Below are 12,327 nucleotides of genomic sequence, written 5' to 3'. Positions count from 1 at the left end.
CAGGTCCTAAGCCTCCAAATCCACCAATGTGCCCAGACTTGCAACTCATGCTTGAGGTGTGCAGGGATTTGGAGAACCTTCAGGTTGGTTGTGGGCCCTTTGGGGTGGTCAAGTTGACAGATGCGGACACTGCAGCTTTGGGTAGTGGGAGCCTTGTTGATTGTCCGCTGGAGGGAGGCCAGAAGTCGAGTGATGGATCACTGTCAGGGTAGAAGAATGTGCTTGTTGGTACCTTGATAGCCTATCCCCCTAAGGAGAATCCCATGATTACCTGTGGCCAGGAGGGTCCCGTGATTTCCCTCCCTAATAATGTGGTGGACAATGTGACTGCAGGCCTCAAACTCTATGTTGTTGGCAGATTTGTTGCATTCCGGCCTACTATTGAGATGGTACATAAATGGGTGAATCAAAAATGGAAGGTTAAAGGGAGTGTAATTGTTTCTGCTATGCTTGGTGGTCTCTTTTGTTTCAAGTTTACTTCTGAGAAGGATTTTAACTCCATTCTTGCTAGTACTTGGTATTATGGGAAGCACTGTCTTGCCCTTACAAGATGGCATCCAGGCTTTGAAGCTAGCGTGGAGTTGAAAAAACTTGCCTCGGTTTGGGTTAGGTTACTTGGGCTCCCCCTAGAATTTTGGGACAAGAGGATCTTAAGGTGGGTGGGGAATTCTTTTGGTCATTTTGTCACAACGGATAAAGTGACTATGCAAAAAAATAGGCTGGTATATGCAAGGTTCTGTGTGAATGTAGCCCTGAATAGAGCACTCCCCACTGTAGTCACATTGAGTACTAAATGGGGTGAGAAAATTCAACCTATAGAATATGAGAATGATGGCCTGTTCTGCCAAAGATGTGGACAATTTGGACACCTTATCGTGGATTGTAAAAACCAGATGTAGAAAGACAAACAGAAAGAGGAATCCCTAGGAATAGTTATTGAGTCCTTGGGCGAACTCTCAGAGACATCAAAAAAAGTGGCGGAGTCCCCTCCTAAGGCCACTCCCACTATGCTTTCCACTTTGGAAAAATGTTCGGACTATGGGGGGGCAGGGGAGGGTTGGAGGATAAGATGAACTTGGAGGAATACCCTTTTAGAAAGGATTTAGAGGAACTATTGTGCTCACCTAAGGAGGGACTTATTGTTGGAGTGTCCTTGGAGGAGGGTGAAATAGATGTGTCCCACCCTTTCCCAAGAGCCCTAACAACCCAAACAGGTGACATCCAGCAGGAAATTCTATCCACAAGATGTGATGAGAAAGTATGTACCCCTTTGAGGCTGGTTAAAGCCTCCCTAGTAGAAATAGTAGCAAAAGTTATGGAAAGTATTGAGAAGGTGGAGATGGAGTTTAATGTTACCTCACCACAAGAAGAGGATAATGGGGAATGGGAGGTCCAAAAGAAGAAGAAGAGGGGGGGGGGGGAATTAGATGTTGGTTCCTCTATGATAGTAGGAAGACAGTATAGCAGGGCTACTAGGACAAAGCAAACAGCTAGGGATGTGGCTAGTGTTAATCAACTTACATTGGAGACAGTTACTAGAGGTAAGAAATGAAATTTCTCTCTTGGAATGTGAGGGGTTTAAATAATCCCCAAAAGAAATATGCTATGAAACAATATATTTTGTAGGAAAAATTTGATTGTGTCTTAATACAGGAGACCAAAATGTCTAGTGATAGTTTTGATAAAATTGCTAGTCATATTTGGCCGGGGGCTAAGCATTCACATATGGATGCAAATGGAGCTTTGGGGGTATTGCCACCATGTGGAATCTGAACTCCATGAAGGATACAAATGTCTAGAAGGAAAAAAAATTATCATTACTAATTTCTAGTCTAGCAGCCATTGTTGGCAGTTGATCAATATCTATGCCTCTAATAGCAGACTTGGGAGGAAGGAAACATATGATAAACTCGGTAGGATTGCTAAAACTATAAAGGGTGAGAAATTGATGTGTATGGGAGACTTTAATACCCCCCTCTACCATTCGGAGAAGTTGGGTGGTAACAGAGAATGTCTGAAAAGTTTGCAAGACCTCAATGACTTCATGAGTAGGTTGGAATTTATGGATGTGGAGTTAAGAGGAAATTTGTATACTTGGACTAATAATAGGAAAGGGAAGGACCTTATTTAGGTGAAGCTGGATAGATTATTGGTGTCAGGAAACTGGAACAAACTGGGGAACACCCACCTTGAGAACCTCACTAGAACTATTTCAAACCACTCCCCTATATTATTCCACTAGGAGGATGGTTTTAAAGGTAGGCATAAACCTTTCAAATATGAAATAATGTGGTAGTCTCATCCAAAATTCCAAGAATGAGTTCAGGACTGGTGGAATAAAAGGATAGATGATACTGCGATGTACAGACTTACTCAAAAATTGGATAATATTAGGAGGAATGTTAGGGTCTGGGCGAAGAGTTCATTTGGTAACTTATTCAATGTCAAAGGTGAAGTGGAGGAAAGGCTCAAAAAAATCCAAGAAGAAATTACAGCTAGGATAAATATGGAAGGTGCAACTCAGGAAGAGGAGGAGTATACAAAAAAGTAGAATGATATCCTACTGAGGGAGGAATTTTTTTGGAAACAAAGATCAAGAATTCAATGGCTTAAGGAAGGGGACAAGAACGCGACGTTCTTTCATAGGTCTACCTCGAACCATAAAAGAAGAAACACTATCAATTCCCTAAAAGATGAAGGGGGAAGGATCTTAAAAGAGAAAGAAGAGATGGGAAGACATGTGGTGGAATACTTCAGCAAAGCTTATGTTAAAGACAATTTTGTAGGGAACCTGATAATTAGAAGAAGCTTGATCAATTTGGTTCCAAAGATACCTGGGGAGGAGGAGAATAACCAGTTACTTGACAATATTATTGAGGAGGAGGTGAAAAGAGTAGTATTCTCTATGAAAGACTATAAGGCTTTGGGACCAGATGGGTTTCCTCCGGCATTCTTTCAACAATTCTGGGAGGTGGTCAAATCGAAACTAATTTGGGCCACTAGGGATTTCTTCAGAATCAGAAAGCTACTAAGGAGGATTAATAAAACTTTTTTAGCTCTAGTTCCTAAAATCCGTACTCCTTTGAGTCTGCTTGACTTTAGACCTATAAGCTTATGTAATACTATTTATAAGATTTTTGCCAAAGTTCTAGTGAAAAAAATAAAGCCTTTCTTGGGAAGAATAATTGGTAGCCCTCAGAAAGGGTTTGTCCTAGGAAGACAGATATTGGATGCGGCTATAACCACACATGAGGTTATTCATTCTATGCAGAAAAATAGAAAATCAGGGATGGGATTTAAATTGGATATATCCAAAGCTTATGACAAGGTCAATTGGGATTTCCTTCAAGATGTGCTAGAAAGAATGGGATTTAACAATAAGATTATAAACTTGATCATGATGATGGTTGGTTCAGTGCAATATGTTGTTCTACTTAATGGTTCCCCCTAGGGCATCTTTTCTGCAGAGAAAGGTCTAAGATAGGGTGATCCACTTTCCCCCTACCTCTTTATAATGGTCACTGAAGTCTTGGGGAAGTCATTCTATAAACTAGTTAGTACGGGTTAAACCTGCTACTACTACTAAAACTAAGGTCATTCAGCAATTTGTTGATGAAACTTTCCTATTTGGAGAATCTTCAGTTAGGGAGGTAGAAGCTTGGAAGATGATTTTACATAATTATGAAGAAAGTTCAGGGTAGAGAGTGAATTACCACAAGAGTAAGATCTATTTCTTTAATACTGAAGCCTCACTACAAAGTAGGATAAGGAACATTTTGGAATGCCAATCTGCTAGCCTCCTGGATACTTATCTCAGATTACCACTTACTACTAAGGAAGTGAGTAATGATTTCTTGATTACAATAGTGGAGAGAACTAAGAGGAAGCTTGCAGGGTGGAAAGGGAGGATATTAAGTAATGTTGGAAAATTACAATTGCTCTCTGCTGCTCTTTAGGGTATCCCTATTTACTTCTTATCCATTTTCAAAGTCAATCAAACCATGGCGGAGAAAATTAAGAGAATACAAAGGAATTTCCTTTCGTCAAGGAAAGAGGAGAAAAATAAATTGAATTTAGTAAATTGGGAGGAGGTGTGCAAGCCAAAGATTAAGGGGGGGTTGGGTGTAAGAAGGCTTTGGGACCTTAACAAAGCTCTCCTTATGAAAATTGGATGGAGACTGGCTGAAGAGAATACAAATTGGGGCAATATCATGAAAGCTAAGTATTTGTCTAATACCTCCTTTGAGTGTAATCTATTTAGTAACAACCTCCTAGGAGGTTCAAAAATATGGCAAAATGTTGTTAGTAATAGGGGTTTATTAAGAGAAGGTTTAAAGTAGATTGTGGGGAATGGTTTCAATATCAGATTTTGGGAAGATAGGCGGATGGGTGGGAAACCGCTGGTCTTTAGTAAATTCAGAAGATTGATGGAATTACTTAAAGAAGATGTGGGGGGAAAAGTCAGAGACTATATTGATCAGGGGAGGAGGTGGAAGAACCTTTACAAGGAAGAGTACTCCTAGGAGGATATTCTTCTCATCAAGGAACTGGAAGAGTTGATAAAGGAATAGAGACTCCCCTTAATACCTCAGGAGAACACTATGGCTTGGGACTTAACTCCAGTTGGTAACTTCTCGGTCAAATCTGCATACACACTCATGTTTATTAAGGACCCCTACCCAACATTGTGGCAAAAGGTATGGATTACTGACCTTATTCCTAAAATTAATTTCTTTTGGTGGATGGTTTAGCATGGTAAAATCTTGATTTTAGACAACTTGAAAAGAAGGGGTTTTTATATTAGAAATCGTTGTTGTCTTTGTAAAGAAAAGGAAGAAAGTATCTCCCACCTTTTCTTAGAATGCAAGTATGCTTTAGGGATTTGGGTTAAGGTCTAGGAAAGATTTGGCTTGGAATGGGTTATGAAAGATAATCTAGGACAGTTTGTGGAGAATTGGTGTTGCCCCTTTTATCACCCTAGATTAGTTTTCTATGGAAAATTGTTCCTCCATATGTTTGTTGGCACATGTGGAAAGAAAGAAATAATAGATTATTTAGGGAGGAGAGTAAACCGAAGGAAGTGGTTTTTGGAATTATGGACAAATTGTTGAAGGAAAATTTAAGAGTGGCTAAATATAAAATGCCAAAAGAAGAACCAGTTAGACATGAAGGCCTAGTTGCTAAAAAATGGGATTTTCACATGAGGATTTCTACCTATTTGATAACTCAAAGATGATGATGAAATAGCAGATGAGATGGAGACCCCCCACCCTAATGTAGTATAAACTGAACTTTGATGGTGCTATTAGTGGAGGATTAAGAGTGGCGAGAGGTGTGTTGCAGGACAGGAATGGTGATGTGTTGCTGGTATATACTGGAAAGGTGGGAATTGGAAGCAATAACTTGGCTAAGGCCATGGCATTGTTATCGAGACTTCATCTGGATAGGGAAATGCAAATCAAGGAGCTAACAATTGAGGGAGACTCCAAATCAATCATTGACTTGGTTAAGGGAGTGGCTAGACCAGGCTAGAATATTCGAAGTACCATTATGGATATCAAGCAAGTCTTGAACGGAATGGAAAGTATCCACCTACAGCACATTTATAGGGAAGGTAATAAGGTGGAAGATGCGGCAACAACCATGGGGTTCAATGTAATGGCACTCACGTGCTGAAGGAATTAGGTTGGTCTCAATGAAGATATTAAGTCGTTGATAATCAAGGAAAGAGGTGGGAATAGTATATGATGTCGACTATAAATTATAAAAGTAGGGCAAAATTTGGCAACATGGTAATTATGTTCACTAAATTTAACAATGGTTTTTGGAAATAATGGAAAGATGTGGCCGTACAAATGGTAATAGGAGTGATTACGAATCAAGAAAGACGTCATTTCATAATTATGGTAACCCATGGCGAGTTTTAAATTACTTTCCAATTGGAAGTATGAAAGATATCATTAATTAAGTTGTCAAAAAATGTCGAGGGGTGAAAATTATGATTTTATACATTCACGAATCCCATCATAATCTTGCATGGGATTTGGGAGCACATCAAGCACGGGTCTACAAATTATATTTTTTTGTTAAAGGGTTTAAGGTGGAGAGTAGTTGCAGAAAAATTGCAATTGAGAAAGTTCAGATGCGTATTACTGAAGAAGGGGAACCAAAAACTAGTGAAGTTGAGATGGGAGGGGACTTGAATAGACTGGAACCCACATAATTTGAGAATTTTAAAGATAGGATGGCCACTTGGTTTCTTCTGAAGGAAGGAGGTTTTTTGCCTTACATGTAGTCGATGGTGAGGTATGACGAGAACTATGCACTCCAGTTTGTTAATGGTTGGAATGATAGAAAGGTCACCATTAATGGAATCACATTCCAAGTCGCTAAGGAAGTGATTGCCATGGCGACTAGCTTCTCAATGAAGGGGAAAAACTAGAGAAAGGTAACCAAAGTCACTAATGAGGCCAGTATGAATAGCTTCTTTGTGGATGATGAGGAACTGATTCATTACAAAGGAGGGTTTAAAAGAGACAAGCTATCCACCCCATGGGATGATGTGTGCCTGATCCTTATGAGGTATCTAATGTTGGAGGGTAGGTTTGGTGTCTGCTATTACTATCATTTCCCTTTGTTAAATCATTTTAGGAATAGGGATTTCATTTATATCCCTTTTTACCTCTTGCATTCTCTTGAGGATATGGTAGCTAATGTTAGAGGAAGAAGGAGTAAAGGTTTAAATTTTACCATAACTCATCAAGGTTTAATTTTTTGCCTCTATCAGTTTCACCTTACCCTGCACCCCTTGAGGGTGATGGTGGTTGATAACCAGTGCCATCACCAGAATTCACCCCCAAGCTCCAGTACGAGCACCAAAATCCACACCCCGAGACCCTCCCTTGGTAGGGAAATCAAGAAAAAGAAAAAATCTGATATAACAGTGGAACAAAAAGGAAACAAGAAGTTAAAAATTGAAAAACCAGTTGAGGTTGATGGAGAGGTTTCGGAGGAGGAGACAGGGGGTAAGGCCAGGAGGAGATCTGGTAGGCTTGCACAATCTCAGGCTAGGTGCAAACAAAAATCCATCAGAATCTCGGTTGAGGAGGTTGAGGAAGATAGTTCAAAAAATAATAATGAAGGGAGGGAGGAGGAAGATATTTCCAACTCCAAGAAGGAGGATGGCAAGGATGAGGGGGAGAAAAGTTTTAACTCGAGGGACAACTCAGTGGATAATGCCCAGACCCAGGCGTCTGTTGGTAATGCTGTGAATACGGAGATCATCCATTTGATTGCTAGCTTCTCCCTCAAACCCATTACCTTTTGTGAAGAGAGCAGCATAATGGACACCTCCCCCATTAAAGATAATTGTAAGGCTTCCTCTAACCCAAGGGTTTTGTAGGAGGATTTTTAGGAGCAAAATGCTAAGGAGGAAGCTGTAAAGGTGGAAGTGAAGACTAAAGAAGGGACTGAGAGGTTGTAGGAACGATATACCAAACTAGAAAGGAGGGTTAAAACTTTGGAGGAAGGGTTTTTTACCTTCTCCAAATTTAGCCTCAAAGTTACACATGCTACTGCCACCACCCTCCAGTTGTTGGCACAGGAAAAGGAGGACACGAGTATGGACATGGAACACCACAAGTTGCTCTTCAAGTTCCTTACAGATGACTTGGCATGAATCCTGTTGGATGCGAAGGGGAAGAGGAAAAAAGAAAATTAAGTTGTTTAAGTTTAGTGGGATCCTTGGATCCAAGACTTTTTATGTTTTACTGTTGGCTAAGGTTTTGCTGGTTTACAGCTATTATTAGGACTCAGGTTGGCCGATGTTGCCAATTTTGGTTATGATAAACTTTTGTAGTTTTCTAGTTTTCTTTGGTTGGTGTTAGCTTAGTTGTTCTATTTCTCTTTTGGTTCTTGCAAACTATTGGTTCTTGGTGTTTAGTTCATCTTTTGTCTATTGGTGGTTCTACTGGTAATGCACTGGTTACCAGCTTTTTGCTTGTATGGGCCAACCCCCTTGTTTTGGTCGCTTTTAATTTCAAAAACATCATGATTTTGACATGCTCAAACTTAAAAATAAATTAATAGTAATTAATAACAATTTCTTTAACAATATTTATTTCAATATTTCTCTCTATATTAATGAATATGTTATTTAGATTCTTTTCATGCTAATATATTTTTTTAATCAATTTTTTACTATTTCTATCAATTTTTTGGCCATGAACTAAGTTACAACTTGTTATGGAACCTTGTTTAAATAATTAATATTAGTTATTCTAAAGGTTTAAGTTTTAACAATTCACGATTTGATTTGGGAATTTCAATGAACGATAGATCAATGATTGTGGCTCTATTTTGGGCCAAATTTTAAAAGATTGAAATTAAATTCTATTTCTACCCAAAATTGGGACACATGTACTCAAAGATTCTACTCGAAATCCTAACCATTGACTAAAAGAAAGATGGACGCCCGAGATGAATTTCAGACCGATTTGGAGAATGTTTTCCCATATGCCTAGATTCATTTGGAATCATGACACATGTCCAGTTATTGCAAAACTCAAACAAGTGTTAGGACTCAGTTAATATTATTAATAATTATGTTTATAAACAATTATCACAATTGTCAATATATGTTAATAATTTATATATAATTAAACTATATTACATTTTAATTTTGAAACTAAATAATAAATATGAAAAAAAATATAACATTTGTAATTATATTTTTAAATTTTAATTATTTTATTTAAATTAAACTATTGTCATTATAATTTATTAGTAGTACTTGGTGGTAGGCTTAGGGCTAAGTACTATTGTGATACATTTTGGATTTTAGACTTTAACTAGTGATTAAATTTGTTTCATATTTTTATGAGTAAGAATAAATCATTGTAATTTCTTTTATCAAACTAATATATCACATAGTATAGATGTGAAAATTTTGACTTAAAAATTATTATAAAATATTTTCCTAAGTTATGATTGGATGAATTCATTTAGCTCTTATGTTGGTTGGATTTGATAGATTTCATTTAGCTCATATATTGGCCAGATATAATAGCTAAATATTTCATTTTTAATGTGATTCATTAACTTTAATATTTTTATTTTTTTAATGTAAGTGCATTGGTTTATATTTTATATTTTAATAATGTATTTTTTTATAAATTATAATATGTTTTTGTCATTCAATTAAAAATCATATTACTTCTAGTATATAATCATTTAAGATTAATTATAATTATAAAAATATTATTATTTTTATATTATAATTATTTATTATATAATAGAACATATAATATAATTATTTATAATATAATTAAATTATAACCATATGATATATATATATATATATATATATATACACACATACTAGCTAATATATACTCTATATGTAAAATACGTCGAGATGCATCGAGGCATTGAATTTTTTTTAATGCATATTAAAAGTGAATAATGAAAAAATTCAAAGCCTCAATGCATCTCGGTGTATTTCACATATAGAGTATATATTAGCTAGTAGCAGTCGATGCGTGCATAACACAGTGAAAAATTTATTTGATTATGTTTAAAATATAACTTTACAATTTATATCATCGTTAGGTTTAATATTAGGATTACTATTAATTACTATATATTTATTATTATATTAATGAGGGATAAGCTTTAGTGTTAATGTGTTTATGAGTGGAAATGTGCTTAGTGTTAATATTAAAGTTAGGGATAGTGTTAGGGTTAGGACCTGGAGTAATGTTATCATTACGGTTATAGTTTATGTCATGATCAATATTAGTAGCTAGGGTTAGGAGAAAAGATTATGTTAATAGAATGGTTAATGTTATGATTATATCTAGAGTTGGTGTTAGGGTTAAAGTTTAACATTTAGGCCTAGATTTAGGCTTGGAATTATGGCTAGAGTGTCTATTTAGATCATGGTTTGTATTATGGTTAGGATTGAAATCTTGATTAGGTTTGAGATTATAGCTTAAGATTAGGATTATCATCAAGGTTAGGATTTACATCATGGTTAGTATTATGGTTAAGATTTAGGTTTCAATTAGAGTAAGATTAAGGCTTAGAATTAAAGGATTTTCATTAGGGTTTAGGTTTACATTATTTTTATTATTAGTGTTAGAATTAGGATAAATGTTTTAAGTGTATGGAATTGTTAGGGTCAATGTTGTTTTTAGGATTATAATTTAGCATAATTTATGGGTTAATAGTTAGGTCAATGGTTAAGGATTTAGGATGAGGGTTTATCATATAGGTTTATGATTTAGCTCAAAATTAGGGTTTAGGGTTTAGAATTTATAATCAGGGCTTAGAAATAAATTTTAAGATCAAGTTTTATCTTTAGGATCCATGGTTATGGTTAGGGTTAAGGTTTGCATATGCATTTATAATGTTTTTAGTATTATGGTTGCAGTTAGGGTTAGGGTTAATATTAGGGATTAAAATTTATAAATATAGTTAGGATTCAAATTTATTAGTTTTAGGATTATAGTCAGGTAAATGGTTTTAGGGTTAGTTTTTAAAATAAGTTTAGAGTTAGGGTGTACATCATGGTTAGGGATAGGGATAGGGTTATCATAAGGGTTAGGGTTAATGTTATTATTAGGATGAAGGTTATAATTATGGTTAGTATAAGAATTATGATGAGGGTTAGGAGTAAGGGTATTTTCTAACTATTCTTTGGTTATGATTCAAATTAAGCTTTTGTTAGGATTCAAATTAGGGTATGGTTATCATGAATGTTAGGGTTGGGTTAAAGGTTATGGTTATAGTGTAGATTAAATTATAGTTAGGGTTAAAATAGGGATATATTAGTTTAATTAATGTTATGATTTAAGGAAAATGAAGGTTAGAGTTAAGGTTAGCTTATGATATGGTGCAAATTAGAGGGAAAATCTTTGATTTATAGTTAGGGTTGAAGATAACTTTAAAGTTGGGAGTTTGGTTATGGTTAGAGTTAATTTATTGTTAGGATTTTATTATACTTTGGGGGGTATTAATAGAGTTCAATTAGGGTAATAAATTATTTATATTACTCTTATGATAATGTTGAGGTTTAGGTTTCAAGTTGGGTTACATATCATTTAAAACAAGGGTCATGCTTCATGTATGTACATGTGTTTATGTATGCTTTTTCTCAAATGTAATATTATAATTTAGGATTAGGGACCAACTTGTTTTAATTTTATGTAAGTTAGGCCTCAATTAGGTTTTGAAATAGGGTTTTAGTGTAAGGGTTATAATTAGGCTCAATTTTAGGGTAAGATCTAGGGTTATGAAATTGTTAGGGTTTATACAAGTATAATTTAGCATTATTTAGGGCTTAATATTAAGGTCCATGGTTAAGAATTTAGGATTAGGGTTTAGCATATAAGTTTATAATTTGGTTCAAGATTATGATTTAGGGTTTATCATTTATAATAAGGATTTTAGAAATTAAATTTTAAGATCAAGGTTTATCTTTAGGATCCATGCTTATGGTTAGGGTTAAGGTTTGTATATGTGTTTACAATGAATGGTTAGTATTATAATTGCAGTTATGATTAGGATTAATATTAGGGATTTGAGTTTATAAATATGATTAGGATTAAGATTTATCAATTGTAGGATTATGGTTAGGTAAAGGGTTTCATGTTAGTTTTTGAAATAGGGTTTGAGTTAGGACGAGGGTTATAATTATGGTTAGTGTAAGAATTGTGATGAAGGTTAGGACTAAGGGTATTGTTCTAACTATGCTTTGGTTATTATTCAAATGGGGATTTTGATAGGATTCAAATTAGGGTCTCGTTATCATGAATGCTAGGGTTGGGTTAAAGTCTATGCTTATGCTTTAGATTACATTATAGTTAAGGTTAAAATACAAATATATTAGTCTAGTTAATGTTACGATCTAAGGAAAATTAAGGCTAGAGTTAAGGTTAGCTTAGGGTTAGGTGCAAATTAGAGGGAAAATCTTTGATTTATAGTTAGGGTTGAAGATAACTTTAAAAATAAGTGTTCGGTTATGGTTAGATTTAATTTATTATTAGGGTTTTATTATATTTAGGGATAATATTAGAGTTCAATTAGGGTAATAAATAAATTATATTATTTTAGTTTTAAGTTGAGGTTTAGGTTTCAAGTTGGGTTACATATCATTTAAAGGCAGGGTCATGTTTCAAGTATGTGCATGTGTTTATATATGCATGTATCTAAAACTTAATATTATAATTTAGGATTAAGGTCAACTTGTTTTAATTTTATGTAAATTAAGTTTCAATTGGGTTTTGAAATAGGGTTTTAATGAAAAGGTTATAGTTAGGCTCAATT

At 35.1% G+C, this 12,327-nt stretch overlaps 1 protein-coding gene across 1 annotated transcript; it reads left to right on the top strand.

Annotated features, from left to right (window-relative positions):
• Positions 1 to 263: 263 nt before the first annotated feature.
• On the top strand, positions 264 to 899 carry LOC149529436 (uncharacterized). The gene has a single exon (XM_089808151.1). It carries the CDS (start codon positions 264 to 266, stop codon positions 897 to 899), a length of 636 nt encoding a protein of 211 aa, XP_089664277.1.
• Positions 900 to 12,327: the final 11,428 nt, after the last annotated feature.

The sequence above is a fragment of the Cupressus sempervirens genome, chromosome 11, assembly GCF_028749045.1.
Source record: "Cupressus sempervirens isolate cs-2001-9-10 chromosome 11, ASM2874904v1, whole genome shotgun sequence".
NCBI classification, from domain to species: domain Eukaryota; kingdom Viridiplantae; phylum Streptophyta; class Pinopsida; order Cupressales; family Cupressaceae; genus Cupressus; species Cupressus sempervirens.
Note: the sequence above shows the minus strand (reverse complement) of the source record. Positions and strands in the feature narration are given on the sequence as shown.

What these genes read in the sequence shown, in the direction of transcription:
- LOC149529436 (XM_089808151.1), top strand. Translation starts at nt 264, where the DNA reads ATGATTACCTGTGGCCAGGAGGGTCCCGTGATTTCCCTCCCTAATAAT.